Source organism: Tinamus guttatus, unplaced genomic scaffold (assembly GCF_059628265.1).
Source record: "Tinamus guttatus ecotype Peru unplaced genomic scaffold, ASM5962826v1 Tinamus_guttatus_pri_ptg000459l, whole genome shotgun sequence".
Classification (NCBI taxonomy): domain Eukaryota; kingdom Metazoa; phylum Chordata; class Aves; order Tinamiformes; family Tinamidae; genus Tinamus; species Tinamus guttatus.
Window position 1 is genome coordinate 3729369 of NW_028288993.1, and position 17130 is coordinate 3746498.

At 45.1% G+C, this 17130-nt stretch overlaps 1 protein-coding gene across 1 annotated transcript; it reads right to left on the reverse strand.

Moving 5' to 3' along the window:
• Positions 1-397: 397 nt before the first annotated feature.
• PPM1F (protein phosphatase, Mg2+/Mn2+ dependent 1F) lies at positions 398-16853 on the reverse strand. The gene is made up of 7 exons (XM_088532262.1): positions 16684-16853; positions 8352-8482; positions 5043-5242; positions 4300-4488; positions 2930-3073; positions 1799-1892; positions 398-839 (listed from the first exon to the last, which is right to left on the reverse strand). The coding sequence occupies exons 1-7, from the start codon at positions 16851-16853 to the stop codon at positions 466-468; spliced, it is 1302 nt and encodes a 433-aa protein (XP_088388388.1). The 3' UTR covers positions 398-465.
• Positions 16854-17130: the final 277 nt, after the last annotated feature.

The window sequence follows — 17130 nt, forward strand, 5'->3', positions numbered from 1 at the left end:
ACCCAGTCCTCTGGCACCCCAAGCCTGTTCCTACAGGCCACACAGACTAACAAACCTCTCTGATGGTACTGCTTCTCTCCTCCCAAGCCCCAAAGTAACATCAAAATTAAAAATAACATACAGCTTGCTTTGTAAGCACTAATTTAAGCTTCACTCAGAACTCACAAACTGGCATTCTCACTGTTAGCTTATACATATTACAGTTTCTTACCACTTCCAGGGCAGAAGGATATGACCAGCAGCCCTAGGACACACTTTAGAAACTGTTCCCAGAGAAAAAATAGCTGCACAAATCTCCAAGCCTGCTCAGCAGTTTTTGAAGGGAGGAGAATAAAAGACAAGTGGGAACTCAGTAAAAGGTGCTGTTGTCCATTTGTCATTTTGTTTTGCCTATTATAGACTTCTTCAGTGGAAAGCAATTCCTTAACTTAACCTATTTCAATGTTGTGCATTAAGCAGATTCTGTCAGTGTGCAGCTGCTGCCTCGCAGCCGAGGAAGTTAAAGGCTGAGCTTCGAGCATCCTCACCAGCCCCAAGGCTCTTAGGGTCTCTGAAGCAGTCTGCCAAGATGTGCTGAGGCTCCCTCAAGAACACCACCAGGACAGTGATGTTATCACTGGATCCATTTTCCTTTGCAGCAGCCACTAGTCTTTCTGCTGCCTTGACACCCACTCCGTTGGTTTGCATTAAATGATCTAGGACCAAGTCTACAACCTCGTATGGTTTGATGGCATCAAAGAATCCATCGCAGGCTAGGAGCAAGTAATCTTCAGATCCACTCAGCTCAAAGGAATCTCCATCAGCATCGCCAGAGACGTAGGGTTTCTGATACAGGTCACCTAAAACAACCCGGATAAAGACGTTATTGCTTCAAATGTAGACAGTTACTTCCTTAACAACCAATTGCTTTTCCTGTCATCCAGAATATCCAGATCATATTCCAGAGATGCTTCATGCAGGAAAAAAAGCACTTAAAAGCTACAGATAAACTTGGAAAGTCTTTGTTACTTTGAGAACTCTTGTGAGCTACCAAAATTGAGTAGGTTTGTAAGGAGCTTGTGCTTTCCTATCTTTGCAGGGAAATTGAGGATATTTTTTCCATTTTATTTTTCCTCACTGGAATACCTATGTAAAGGAGATATTCAAGCCTTCACTGGCAAGCATGCCTCTTATACAACCTTCAAAATGCTACGAAAAGAAGATTTTTCTTAGCTATCCTGATACACAGCATAATGCTGCAAGAATCCACACATGCTTAGTTCAGTTTCATAAAGACACCTCAAAGTCACATTCCAAATCAATCCACAATTTTATTGATCCAAAAATGGTATTAGACAGATTTATGCAAACATATTTCTGTTCACAAATTACAATTCTTGCTCAGAGTCTTTTCTCCTTTTGCCCTAATCGATGAGTAGCAAAGCAAGCTCTTTCCGTAAGAGAAATACTACAACTAACATGTCATACTTCACTGAATTTGTATAATTTGAAGGAGGATGCTGCAATCTGATTTCTCATTTATGAGACGCAACAGACTTAGAAGAATAAAATGATTAGGACTCATGGTTATAATGTAAAAATAAAAATATTCTATGCTTATAGTAAAGGTAATTAGATTATGTAAAAGCTATGTAAAAACAATGCAGTTGTCAGCTAGCCTTACAGCAAAGGCAGTAATTTTGCTACATGGTCCACACTGAGCAAAATATCATTTACAGTGAAAAAAAACAAACCAAAACAAAAGGCTCAGGCTGTGAATTTTAATCAAGTTAAATCTGCACTGTGTGGTTCAGCTTACCAATTGCTCTGGAAACAGCCAAGGTACCATTAACCCTCCAGCAGTCCATGTAGGTTACGCAGCCACCCAGCGCCTCAATACGGGCTTTCTCATCCTAAAATGGAACAGAAGAGAGTTTTTATGACAAAAGCCAACCCGTGACTTACTGACCTTGTTCTTACCCAGCTGAGGAGAAAACGATGACAAAACTCAAAACCATGCACAGCTTTTGCTTCTACACCACAACCACAAACATATATGAGATTCCAGATCAGAAATGGACATTTACTAAGACTATTGGGAGCAACACACCTACTTCACAGCTGTATCACAGCTTGTCCATAAAGACAGCAGAAAATTGTTAACTTTCCACATCACCAGGTTCATTTACATATCCACAAGCACCTCTCCTGCCACTTCTTCCTACCCCATATAGCAATTGGGTAAATATAGAAATATTTGGAGTAAGAAACAGGCCAGCTAAACTACTTAACACTGAAATGGGGTATTTGCAATGATATTCCTTTAATTACTTTAGTTATTCATGCCATGGAGGCAAATGGAAGCTATTGAAGATTGTTGGATCCCCGCCTTATTCCATGTGATAGAATACCTAGCTGTTTCAAAAATGAAAGAAATGCAAGATGCTTTAAGGCAGTTATGCTAATATATTAAAACTAGATTTTAAATGACATTATAGCATAATGTGAAAGACCCGAATTACACAAATATTTTATGTAGATACTAATCCCATAAACTAAGAAGCCCATTTATAACAATGGCACTTAAAATTCCACAAGTAAAATCTCAGTCTGCAAACTACTACCAGTTTTGAAAAGACAGTCCAAGCAGGAACTGAAGTCAGGTCTGCCAATAATATCAGTATTTTCAGGGGGTATAAGACAGGAACGACCTTTCCAGCATAGGATAAGATGGAAAAATATGTCATTCTCTGAATTGCAAGCTAGATAAAGTTATGTAAGGTGCGAAATACAAAATCTTGATTCCAAAGACCCTTGAAAGAGAACTTTTACTTTCTCTGTAGTGTAGCAGTTGAGGAGTGCAAGGCTCAAGAAGCTAAAGGCTTCCCAAGCCTTAATTTGCAGATAGGTTTCAACAAACCCTCCACCCCAGCAATAGAGTCAGGCTTACTTCTCTTTCTGGTTTGTGAGGTTCCATCAAGGTCACAGCTTTTCCCTGCCGCACCAGCATTACCTGCGAGTCCCCCAGCCAGGCTATATGCAACTTGTTGCCTACAATCAAGGCAGATACCCCTGTGGTACCACTCCGCAGCCTCTGTGGTAGAAAACAGGTAGTCAGGTGAATATTCAACAAGCCCCTCCAGGTGGCATGGCAGTATTATAAATTTAAATCTAACCTAAATGCAGTACAGTATACCTGAAAATCATAATTCAGGTAGCTGAAAACATGTACAGGTGATTAGGCAGATTTAAAATAAACTGTTTACATATTCTAGCCTCTGGATAGGGGATATTGCCTCAGTTAGGTTCTCCTGTCTCTGCTATTAATTCCAAAACTGATCTAAGACAACCTTTATTGCTGAAAATACAAAAACAAACAAACAAAAAAAAACCCACCACAGAAAGGGAAGAGGACCTGAATTTCAGGATTACAAACAATGTCAGTTTTCTCAATTCCTTTAGCATTCTCACCTCTTCTTTTTTTTTTTTTTAATGCAATCTCTCATCCCCTTATCTTTGGGCATTTAAATGAGGACAAGTAAAAAGAAGGAATATAATCGTCTTTGATTCCTCATAAAGATTAGGAAGAGTAAGACCTAATGGAGATACTGACCCTTCTCTTCTGCCTCATTGACAGAAATGAAGACATTAGCAGTGAATACACTTGTATTCGGTTATTGCTGTAACAAGAGCTCTTTTATACAAACAGTGTATTATAATAAATCATCCTTCCACCGTGAAGGTTTGAAGAAAGCATATTCATTTGAGTTGTAACAGCTTGAGTCAAAGATGATCAATAAGCTTGATGAAGAGTCTGATTTAAATCATCTTATGATTTAAGTGTAAACTATTTTGATGATTTAAATTATGACATGATTGTGAATACTTTTTAAACTTCCTAACACTCCTGACAGTAATATTAGGACACACACACAAAAAAAGGGATTACAACCACATTACTTAGAAACGGGAATTCTCTTTTCCAGGTTAGAGATAGGACAAGAGAATATTTAGAAACTGCCTAATTTAGACAAAGAGGCATCAGAGTGTTCTTTCAAACAACTGAATTGTCAGGATCGTTCAAACTGCTCTTCATTTCAAACATTCATTTCATGAACTTGTAAGCACTGACATCTTGTTTTTCCTTCCCCTCAAAAAAAAAAAAAAAAAAATCAATGAAAGCTTTCTCATGAAGATAATTTCATAAAGAAATTAGAGATTCAAAAAAAGCTCTCTGCCAACGTTTTCTAGATAATAGCATTTTGCCCAACAGTTCTCACTACCCTTTAAATATAATGGAATTCATCTCTACCCACTCACCTCTCTTTTGGCTTTGAAAAGAAACATTTCATCTGTCTTCTGAAAAGAGCATTTCAAGGCCTCAGCTGGATTCTTAACAATCTCTTCGTGTAGCCCAACATTTACATGTAAATGGGTTGCTGAATAATTGGCAGCATCCACTCCACCATGGCCATCAAATACGGCAAAGTAAGCGCGATCAATGTCATCCTTTTGTAGGGAGGGAGAAAGATGTGCAAAAAGTCAAAAAGAAAATACTTCCTGGTAGCAAAGATTTCTCTGTTTTAGTCTTTCTTCCTTAAGACATTGCATTGGTTATGGCAATTAAAATCAGTTGGCCTGTGTGCAAAAGGAGCAGAATGCATAATCTGCAGTAGAATTACTTGTCTTTGCTGTTGACCACTTAGTATCTTTGAAAAGGGGAGGAAAAAAAAATTTAGGAATTGAAGTGGCAGATATCTAAAAATCTAGTATCTTCATTAATTGGTACTTGTCCTGGTTTAACTGCTATTTTCCACTTTTTATCCGTTACTTCAGTCACAAGAACATTACAACTACAGCAGTGCAGCATTAGGTGAACTACATCACTTCTGACATGGAGACCTGCGGGCCAAGATTCTTCTTTGCCAGGGCAGTAGTTTCTGACCCAGTTTGTTATGAGCTAAGCCCTTGCTCCAGCACAGACACGATAAACACTTTTGGCAACAAATTCCTAGCTGTTGAAAAGCTAAAAAATTGACCTCCCCAGTTTTGCCCCAACTTACTGATAAACCAAAGAGCTGATTGAACTCGGGGAGCAAGACGTGGCGATCCTCCATCTTCCGCCGAGTGTTACGGATGGCGTGGATGGACACGAGCAGAAAACGCTTCTGTGGCTTCAGTGGTGGCAGCTGCTTCTGCCATTGCAAGCAGACATCCCGAAGCTTGTTAAAGAAGCAGCGCTGCAAAGAGTCTCCATCCAGCACTGACAGCACAAAGAGAAACAATAATTCACGTGCTAAATTTTTCTCCCTTAACATGGAATTTGTCCTTTATTCAAGTTCCTTTCCTTAAAGCTACATACATACACGCAGGAATCTGCCTCTACAAACCTGGCAAGAATTATGGTAGATTGAGAATAATGCAGAGGAAAAAGCAGCATTAATGCATAGCAGTATAATATTAAGGAAAAGAAGATCTTGTATTTTATTTAGCACTTATCTTTCAAAAATAATTCCTTTCAAATGGCTGGTAGTTTTATGACTATGGATTGCATACAATCACATCAAGGTCCAAAAGCCAGTCCAGCACATTGAATATAAAATTTATTATTATGCAAGTAAAAAGCACAGGACAAAGGGTCGAGTGCAACCCAAAAATACAGAAATAACCAAGTATCAGGAAGTACCTTCACACTGGCTAAGAGTTGCTGTTATCTTGGACAGAAAGGCTGAAAGGTATTAGCTTGGGTTAGGGTTATGTACGACCATACCACTTCCACTGAAGCAACAAGAAAATATGAGAATATATTTTACTGAGGTTGACAGCTCAAGTCATAGTTGAACTGAACAGAATATTAGCATTTTAAGCTATTGTCTTCATCTTTCTGAACACCCAGAGTTGTAAAAGCGGGACAGACAGAAGAACTTCTCTGCCACTCTCCTGCTTTGTCATTCCAGAGCAGAACTGTAAACACCCATTGAGTATAGTGTGAAAAGCTCCAGCCAGACACTCAAATCCTTTTCTGGATAGCTCCCAAAAATCAATTAATCCAAAGTTATTGCTCATCAGACTGGATGTGGCAGCATTCAGGATTGTGTCTAGCTTTGCAATGCAGCCTCCCTCAGAATCGGTGATGACTTAAATTGTTATCTGAGTCAGAACCCTGGCCCAAAGCTAAATCATCTAACTTCAGAAAACATCGAAAAGATCATCTATACAGAAAAAAGACTTGCCAAACCCTAAAGAGTTTCCTAAATGACTATAGTGGCACAAACTGTTTTCTGATCCATCTCTCTGTGAATAAGCATTTTATCCTGACTCCACCAACCTCTGTCTTATACTACCTCTATTTTATCCTGACTCCTAACACCGTAAGCATTAAGGTGGGTTTTTTTGTTGATTTTTTTGTTTGTTTCTTTTGTTTTTCCAGAATTTTCTTTATACCTCCAGGTCCTCAAGTATTTTCCTGTCTCAGCAACACTTGGTCACCAGCTTCACATACATCTTTGGGCCTGGAGAATGAAGAAAGCCTAAATCTAAACACAAAGCTTTGATAAGCAGTCAGTATTGACTATCCAAAAAATCCCTTTTTGGTTTGCTTAACATTGCAGATGTGACAAGGTGAGATATAACTTAAATAAGTCATCCTACATGCAAATGTCCTTAAATAGATTACTGTTGACAATGGAAAGCCTTTCTTTGTCTCATGGGCATAAAATAGAACCTCCGCTTACAGAGGATGAGTAGCTACATGTCCTCCTGCCACCTGTATCTCCTCTTTGCTGTCGGCCTGGCCAAAAGCTCCTCTTTTGGCAGCCCCTTGCCCTTCCGGGCAGCAGCCATCGCTCCGAGGAAGCTCGGTGCATTGAGGCCCACGTGATCCCTCACGGAACAACAGGTACAGCAGGACGCTCACTAAAGAGGTGGAAATCAGAGCGATCCGCAGAGCCATCCCCGAGGGTCTCCCAGGGCTGCTTTTCCCGGGAGCGGCTCTTCCGGAGCGGGCTCTCCGGGAGCGCGGCGGCAGAGGGCGCAAGGCCTTCGGCCTCCGGCTTCCCCACGCTTCCCTCCTCCGTTAGAGCCCATCCCAAGATCACATTCCTGTGCTGTGGAGGAGGGCGGATGGGGCTTGTTATTTAGACCCCGTCACACTGATGCAGAGCCACCTCTTTCCATACAGTGTGCTGGAAGTGTGATAAATCTCTCTGGACACATTAAGGCTACAAACGTTAAGGCAAGGGAATAAATAATCAGCAAGATTTGATCGAATGTCTTCCCCCTTGCCCTGTTTGGAGTAGGTAAATACCAACATGGGCTTCTGGAAAGTGAAGCATCCTGGCCAGAGCCAGAGCTCTGCTTGGAGATAAGCAGCCCTTTCTGCAGGGACACAGGAACTGCCTTTGAGGCCGTCCTGGGAGAAGGGAATGGTGACTATTCCCTGTTGATGGGCTGGCTAGTCTGCATCAGATATTTCTCTTTTCCATTTTTATCTTCAAATTCTGTCTGCTTCTTGCTCTACTTACATTCTTAGCATAGGGAGGCAAGGCTTGGTGAAGTCTAACGCTAAGTACTTTAGCATGTAAATGCAATAGGACCATCTGTTACGCAAAGCTCAAACCCAGAAATCCAGTACTCACTCACTAAGGCCTGTTTCCTCCCCAGTTCGGGCAGATAGGAAAAAAACCCAGATATATTTTCAGGAGGAAAAAAAAAAATATGTATGCTTCAAGTTTTTCACCTCTCTTCATCCCATTTTTTGGGGGGGAAGGTTTTGAGGAGGGGGATAGTGCAGGGGGAGCAGGGGTAAAAGGACTCAGTAAAGACAGATGCTGTTGACCAGCTTGTCAAAAGAAAGGTTTGGAGTTTCAAGTTCTGGGCTGGCAGCAGGTCTTAAAAACTGATTCCCAAGAACAGCCAAAAGAGAGATGCATCATGCAAGTGAATTTAAGGTTTACCTGTGGCTGCACAATTGCAATTCTGGTGAAGCCAACACTGTAGTATAAGAATAATTACCCAAGGTCAGTCCACCAGAGAGAAGACACTTCAAAAAATAGAAGAGCTTATCAAGATAGGAGCTGAATCAGTTCAATTTAAGTGAATTCTTCCAATGAAAAAGAGTTTCCTAAGCAGTTCAGTTCAAGAAGTAGACACGCTCTGTCATTAATCATTTGTGGGGAGAAGAGAAACTTTCTTCCAGAAAAAACACCATAGCTACCCTTCACCTCATATGTAGGCAGCAGGAGCAAATCAAGTTCTGTTCACTACTGCTTGCCAGACATCCTAACCAAATATTCTGGGAAAAAAAAAATCAAAACAGAAATCTTCCAACGAACAGCCTCTGGGAAAACCACAAAAGGAAAAAATATACTTACAGGTGAACCTTTCCTCATCGCCTTCCTCCTCCGTTTCTGCACTCGGCTTCTTAAATTCAGTGAAGTCTATCCGGAGAACTTCATCTACTGCAGCATGGATCAGTGATGCTGCAAGAAGTGGTGAGACACCTCTGAGGGCAAGAAAAAGGAAAGCAGAATAGACTGCATTAGTTTAAGTTCAGCTACAGCCTCAATTTTTATGATTGGTGACTAACTCAGCACTAGAAATCATTACAATCAGTAATTCTAACTTTATTAGTAAACTGGTAAAATAAACCATATGTTTAATGTTTATTTATACAAGTCTTTAGTAAGATCTCCAGTTGGATGTGCGCTTTCTCAAGAGCGGGGGGAGAAGGGAGCGTATGAATCGTGTTTCCAAACTATTTCCTCACTAGGACTTCAGTCCCAGGCAGCACCTTCACTTTCTCCTGTGCTCTCTGATGGGGACCTTCAATCCTAACAGGTACCTGAATGCTGAATGCAAGGGTTTTGTTTTCACTCACTCTACACAGCTTCTCACGTGCAGTTAACTGTGTCACCACAGAGATGAACGCCAGTCAGTTAAGTCACCATGACATTGTGGTACACGCAAGCCACAGAAAAGGTTACCAGGATGCCAATTTGCTCAATATAATCACCAAAGAGAAAGATACAAAGTTGTGCTACTGGAGAATAAGCTAAGAAAAGACCAAGACTTGAGATTCAGTTGAAACTGAAACATCCAGGAGACAACAATGCTACACAAATCACTCATCCTTATGCAAACTATGTGCTGTATGGGAACTACTTGCAAAAGTGCTTTTGAACCTACAAACAAATAAGCCCTATTCAACTTAAAATCAGAATTACTAGGAAATAGTACTTTTATATTCACTATATTCCCATTCTAGGCACTAACAATTACAGTGCATAGCACACATGCCAGGCATTTTCTATGAGTACAATGATGCATAAGCACCAATCTCCACAAAAGGGATTGTGTTACTGTTCAAGGAATGTTAGATATCCACAAAATACCAAGTTATGCAACCAAAGCAAATAAAAACATGAAGGCACCTGCAGCAAGTCAGAGGCAAGAACCAATTTGGCTAGGAAACATTTCAGAAGCCCTACATAAAACTGCTTGGCTGCCTAACAAGAAATGGTGGAAGCAACTGGCTCCTGAGTCAAGCAGACAGAACTTGGTTTTGTGTGTGCAGGAGCGGGGAATGGAAGGCTGCTGGTTTTTAGAATATTTACAGCTCCTGGTGACAAACAGCTTAAATGCATTTTCACACTGTTTCTGAAAGGCAGCCCCGTCATTGCTGCGCAGCCCTGGACAAGAACCTCCTCTGGCAGCAAACAGGAACTTTGTGTCAGCAGGGCTGCTCACAGGAGCTTGTTCTGGGCTGTGCATCCTGCAGCAGCCGTGGCCTGCTCTAATGAGGCAGTACCTCAAAAACCACAGCAACGTGTGTGCAACCCTTCGGGACTAGCTGCAGTCGGACCACGTCATGGGAGAACAGACATGGGAGAAAGGCACGGGAAAGCCAGAGACTCCTACTTGCTTTTGTCCTTTCTAGCCGTGGAAAGGAAAATAAAAGGCACACGAAAAAGGTCAGATGTGTAGCTGATACTGCTGGAAGTTAGAAACTTTAGTTAAAGCATGATCCAGCTCCAAGCATAGATACAAATATATTAAGAGAAATAACTATACATTTCAATGGATGCTAAGAGCCTAAGTTTCATAATTTCTTTGTTTTACTGGAAAGCTAGGCTAGCTTTTCCAGCTCAGCATTAGACCGGGGCCCAATGCTTTGGTTTTAAACTGTGAAGACCTCTGCTTTCCAAACCCTGACTCACTCAATTGGGTCCCTTAAAGGAACCTTAAGCAAAAGCCAGAGAGAGAAGGCCATAACTTACAAGTCCCTTTTAAACCTCTAATTACAGGAAGCCTGTAACAAGAGTTACCAGTTAGTAACTCACATCCTTCCTCTTTTTCCAGTTGCCACTCAGTTCCTGAAAAAGGAAATTGAGAGATTCCCCAGTACCAATAGGCCTCATTCAGCTCTGCTTCCTATGCATTTCCTTCCTGCTTCCCCCTCCCTCTCCATTCTGTTGCAAATCTAAAAGAAACGGATGCATATTGGGATTGTATTTTGTTACACAGTCCACAACACCACCATTGTGCAGTTACTTCTGACAGGCTGACAGAAGATAAAATGAAAGCCTAAAAATATAAATATATAGGTATATATATATGCACCACACTAACCGTTTAGTTCAACGTCAGTTCGGAGCAGGACATATTTCTGTATTACTTATAAGCCCTTAGGGCTAGTGCGACAACCCAGGGAAGTGCTTTTTACACAAGCCTGTGTAAACTGAGCTCCACGACAGCAGCAACTTCCTCTGCGCTTAGATGTTTCCAAGTTCTAATGCCGTCCTCTCAAGCACAGGCCCAAAGAGTTAACAACACACACAATTAAAGAAGAGCAGGAGCCTCCTGCACACAGCGCCATGGTCTCGCTCTGCTCGAGGACCTGGAAGCAGCCACAGTACCTATGGCAACCAGAGCAAAAGCAGAAGCCCACAGCAGCCACCACAACCAACGCCAAACCGTTTCTGCAAGGAAAGGGCTTTACAAGGAGCCGCACAGAAGCCCTCGACGCCCTGCTGTCAGCCCGGAGCAAGCGCTGCTGGAATTCCACGAAGCAGAAGAATCACCACAGCTGCTTTCTAAGTGGGAAAACAGGGTGCTGGGGAGAAGGGGGAGCTGCAGGGGTGTGTTGTGTGCGGTTACCTTCTCTCAGGGGAGCCTTGGAAGGAAGGTGTCAGCCCCATTTCTGTGGCACAGGCACCACTAATTGCCAAGCCTCAGCCCATGCAGCCTACGAGTAAATGGTTTCAGGATTTCTTTGCTACAGGCTATTGCTTTGCTAACAGAAAGGGCGTGCTTCGACCACAATAAAAATAATAGTAGAAAACATGTTATAACAGTGGAGATGAGCCACTGTAGCTTCACCTCCAGCTGCAGTCAGATCACCAGTGGCTGGTGCATGGAGTTCATACCCTCCAGCTGCTTCTGGGTGGAATACCCGCCGCCTCCTGAAATCTTCAGCACAGGTATGAGCAGCAAGTTGAGGAGTGAATCAACATTTCAGTGAATAGCAAACACATTTCAATCTACACCCCAGCTTGCTTGAAGGACTCTGCTGCACACACATGGCATTGTTAAAATGATCCAGGTGAAGGCTTGCAAAGTTTGAGGATACATGTACCTGTGGGCCAAGTGAGTTACATACAGAAGGAGAAAGCAGCTGACACTTTGCACAGCCAAGATTTAGAGAACAGAACTTAGTTCCTTCTTAAGTTTGTTCTTAAGTTCTTTCCAGAACTTATTTCTCTTCTTGTTCACTTTGTTTCTCTTCTACAATAAGACTTCATTCTCTGTTTCACCTCAAAGGAGCAGCTGCCATCAAATCCACAGCATTCACATATGGTCCTGAGATGCCTCCAGCACAGAGCTTCGAGGCCGAGGGGAAGCACCTCGAGCACCAGCAGCCGGGTGGTTGCATCCTGCCCAGAGCCGCGGCCTCCCCCGGGACTTGGGCTTTTCTCCCAGCTTTGAAAAGACACGGGAGGCTCTTGGTTGTGCCTCCTGGCCACAGCTCAGAGCAGCTTTGGGAAAGCAGCGTGCTGCAACAGACGGCAGGTTCCCAGCAGCTGCTCTTCAGGGAGCAGCGAGCGCTGCGAATGCAGCGCAGAGCGCTACAAATTCTCACCAGCACATACCAAACACCCAGTGTTTTCCCAAAGCTTTCTGAATTTTACGTACTTTTCCAGAAGGAAGGTAACTCATATTTCCCCCTGCAATCTTCCACAGTAACGTCAGGAAATCTCTGTTTGTATAGAGAGAAGCACAGAGAATGCTAACACTGTCTGGTGAGTGTGATGATTGCTCACCACCTTTCAAAGGGGGAACAAAAAACCCAAATAAAGTTCTTCCTACAAATAAATTATTGGAGTCACAGCAATGAAGCAGCAGTAGATATGGTATTACAGGCCAGCGCACCACCGTGCAATTATTTTAAAACTTTGTTTAGTATATAGGATAACATATACATATTTAGGAAAGACAAACACCTCAGGGTATGGAGATGCTCTGCCCGCCAGCGAACGCTTCCAGCTAAGCCAGCTGCAGCAGGAGAGGGGATGCATTTTGGCTCCCACCTGTGCAGACTGGGCAGGAGCAGATGAGCTTTGCTGCAACGCAGAGGCCGGTCCCGCACGTCCCCGGCACCTGCACAGCTCTACCAGCAAAGTGGGGTTACTGCAGATCTGCCCATGCCAGCAGTTCGCTAATAAGTGCCAGCTCCACTCGGGCTGCCAGAATAACACCAGGTCACAAGTTTCCTAGTAAACAAAAGCTGTCTGTATTCAGTACTTTTCCTTGATGCCTTTTGTTTGCCTTCCCCCTTTTTATTCTTACAATCGGTTACAGAGCAGTTCCACTCGCATGGCCCTGGGCACCGTTCTGCCTGGGCAATGCCAGCGCTCCAGAATTCCCAGAAAAGCCCAAAGACCTGGTCACCACGGAGCGACTGCCTGCAACCCACAGCAGAGAAGGTGGTTTCCTGGGTTAGCAACATCAGACCTTGCAGCTGATGAACACTCTCGGAGTTAAAACAAAACCTAACAAAGGTAAGAAGCAACATCACACACAGAAATTCTCAATTTCCATCTTTACATGAAGTGCTTTTTTTTCCCCCTCAGATGATCTGAAGCCAGCAGAAGTGGCACCTTCAAAATCCAGTCCTCACCACCTGCTCAGGCCCTCCAGTCAGTACCTAACATTTTTACTGAAAATGTATAATAGTCAACATAATGATATAGTCAATGTAAATGTATAATATTCCTGCTACTTCCATTTCATTTTAAGCAGAGAAAAAAAAAAAAACACATACACACACGGTAGAGCAGGAAAGGCTTAATTCCGTGGAAGTCACTTTTAAATTAAAAAAAAAAAAAAAAAACGTTTTCCCCCTCGTCAAATTGAGTATTTGGTGCCTTGATCATTAACATCACAAGCTTGTTCACAGCAAATGGATGTACTGGTGCCATTGCTGCATTGATGCACTCAATGGTACGATTTAACAGTACAGAGGTCAGTTTTAGAGGATTTATTGAAACAAATTCCACAGTAAATAAGGCAGTAACATTTTTCAGAAAGACAGACACTAAAGGGAGTTTTAAAAAGAAATTGGATATGCCAGAGGCAAGATTGTTTTTCCCTCTCCATGCTAACAACACATAAAAGAGCATGAAGATATCAGGAATGAAGAATCAACTGTTAAAAAGGAATAAAACACTAAAAATAAAGATGCCTGGGCAGCGCGTTGGGGACAAGCATTGCCAAGACACTGAACAGGATGCCGGGCATGAAACATAGCAAACTGCTCCGGAGGGCTCAGAACAGGAAGCCGGAGCTTCACGACTGTTTCTGCAGTGACGCCTCTTGGAGCAGGAAGCCTCCTGGAATTTCCCATTGTGCGTTCGCGGTGTCACAGGCCGCACACACAAGTTTCAGCTCCTATCACAGGAAAGGAGAAATTTCGGTACTGGGAGTTTGCGTTCGGCTCGTGGCCTGCTCCAGTACAAGCTACTAACATCCTGGTTAACATCTAAAGCTTTGGGAATAAGTCAGGGATTCTTCATTCAAGGATTCATCCGTTTTTGTTGACTACCAGAGCATACGGCTCTTACTCGACATCGTGTGTTAACCAAAATTTGGCAAAGCAAGATTACTTAGGCCTGCCCAATTCAGCAGAGCAGTAATTTGATTTAGCTTAATAGAGACAACCAAGGGGGTTAAGCTCGAGCTATCCAACAGCAACAAAACAGCTGCCTCTGCGGAGCCACAGTGTTCAGGAACTGTGCATGGGATCTAACAACTCCTGCTCCTTCCCTGTTCCCTTCTCAAGGGCCATCCCTGCTGCTGGAGGAGGAATGTTCCTCTCTGCAAGGACACAGGGGTCTGTGGCTCCGAGCAACTGAAAGGACAAGCTAAATACCACCGTACCTTGTCCCTCCTAACCCAGGAACGAGCTCGGGCCTCTCCAAGCACGACCTGCACATCTGAAATATCTGACTAGAAAGAAATACAAAGCAGAACTGCAGATCTGTTCCCAATAACATTCTGATCTACAGACAAACCTTTCAATGTTATTGTTCGTGATGTAAAGCACATACTGCAAGGCCGAGTGTTGCAGATTTCTCAGATATGAGAAATACAGAACAAGTGCCAGTGCAAAACATCAGCACAGCACATTTAATAACACTGTGCTGTGCCCTAGCACAGAGCTTCACCCATTTATGTAGTTTTGCTTGCCTGTAAGCAAAACACTATTGTTATGCAATTGTGTTTTCCAAGTGCGTTTCCTGAGAGGATGCATAAATAAGCAGAGCTCTGCACACTTTCATTCTGCTCTACTTCCATTAGCTGCTTTCACCTCCCTTTTTATTTTTTGGTGGTCCAAGAAGAATTGATTAAGTTTGAGGAATAAGAGACACTAGGAAAAGCTTTTGTCAGCTTGGCTGTAAGAAGCCCCGTGAAGTTGAATTTGGCTTTCTAATCAGAAATAGCTGCAGGGCAGGTATGTGAAAAATGCAGCTTCTGACAGGGCAGGCTCCTTTTTGTGTAAACACCTCAAGTGACAGGTGAGATAAAAGGATTGCAAAAGCCTCATTATTTTTCTGCTTTCATTGGTTAATATACCCACTAGAGAAGTCAGCAGACAAATAACTCAGAAATGCTATTAAAAAAAAAAATCACCACATTTTGAAGAATCTCTCCCTGATCTCCAGGGCTCCTACCTTGCTTTCCACACTAATTCCAGAAAGCAGGAGCCTGGCCCACACAGCAGATGGAGTGCCATATGATTAAGTATTTGTTCAAGACCTGTGTCACTCTGTTCCCTAAACACTCACCCTGGACCATTTTAAGGCCAAACAGGTTACAGATTCAGTGCACACAATGGATTTGCTGATTTGGAATGTGCTGGCAATGGTTCCTTCAAGACCAGTTCAGTCATAGAGCACAAATAATAAGTAATGCAACCATCACCTGTGTCTCTTTCAACTGCAGCTAAAAACCTAAATATTTTACAAACATTTGTCATTCTTAGGTTTAGATACACCATTTAACCCAGTGGTCTTATCTCCAAATGAAAAAGCAAAACAAACAAACAAAAAAAACAGCAAGCACTGAATATTCATAAGCCCAACAGATTGTAGATAGAGAAAGGAGAGTCAAATCTGGTTTTCTATCTCTTCATCAAACTCCTCTAGTAAGCAACAAACTTGTACAAAACCTTCCTTATCTGCTGCCTTCTCTAGATTACCCCCGGGAGCCCAGCACAAGTTAGCTGTTTGTTTGGAAATCCCTTCGGGAGATCCAGACACTTTTCCTGAACTTTCGCAACGGGGGCACCTGCCCGGGGTGGCTGGAAGGTGACAGGGCCCCGCGGCGGCACGGGGAGACGCGGGACCGCCGGAGCGATGTGACCGGGCCTGGCGCAGCACCACCCTGCCAGGACAAGCCAGCCCCGTCCAAACGGTCACTGAATCGCAAAGCAGTGTCCGGGTGGAAGCCTGAGACAGCAACGATGCCGGTTGGGAGCCTAAGGGCGCCGGTTACACGCTGTCTCTTCCGAGACAGAGGGATCGCGTATGGAAGCGTATCCCGTGTTTCAGTGACGCTGTGACTGGGCTCCTGGGAGTTTTGGGGACACAGCAGCTGGGGAAACCCACCCAGGAACATCCCGTGCAGAGGGGAGCCCAAGGGAAGCGGCAAGGGCGGCGAAGGAGCCGGGCACCCCCCTGCCTGTCTGCGTCCCGAGGGCCCTGCGAGGCGGGCGCCGTCCCGGAGTGCCCCCCACACAGGTGCCCTCGGGGACTCCAGCTGCAACCAGGGCCGCCTCACCGGGGAGCCGTCCCGCCGCCAGCTGCAGGGCTGCAATTTAATCCCGCCCGCTCGGAGAGCGGGAGAGGAGCGTTTTCCCCAGCACGTAAACACCGCTGAGCGGCCGCCGGCGGGCGGCCTGCGGCAGGAGCGCGGCGGGAAGCCCTGTTTGAGCAGCACGGGCACCAAAGCGGGGCATTCGGGGGCGAGCAGGGACTGACCCCCGGGAGCGCTGAGCGGAGCTACCGGCGCAGGCGGCGGAGCAGCCGCCCGGGGCCCTGCCCGTTTCCCGGGGAAGAGGAGCCCCGCGGCGCCCGCACCTGCTCGGCAGCTCCCGGGCCCGCACGGCCGCCGCGCGCCGCCCCGCGTCCCGCCTCACATACCCACCTGCCGCCCAGGAGGCCCCTCGCCAGCTCGGCCAGCGCGCCCGGCACCTCGGCGCGGCTCAGGGCGCCCGCGGAGCCCCAGGGCAGCGGCTCCGCCGGGCCCAGCGCCGCCGGGAAGTCGCTCAGGAAGGCGCTGAGGGGAGCGCGGGCGGCCTCCGCCTCCAGCGCCATGGCGGAGCGGCCCGCGGCAGCGGCGGGGAGCGCGCGGCGCCGTGACGGCTCCTTTAAGCGGCGCGCGGGGGGCGGCGCCGCCGGGGCGGAGCGCGGGGCCGCGGCCGCCTCCACGTGGCCGGACGGGCGCGGCGCGGAAGGGGCGGGGCCGGCGCCGCGGGCGGGGGCGCAACGGCCGCAGCCGCGTAACCAACGGCCGCGGCCGCGCGCAGCCGCGTTACCAACGGCCGCGGCCGCGCGCAGCCGCGTTACCAACGGCCGCGGCCGCGCGCAGCCG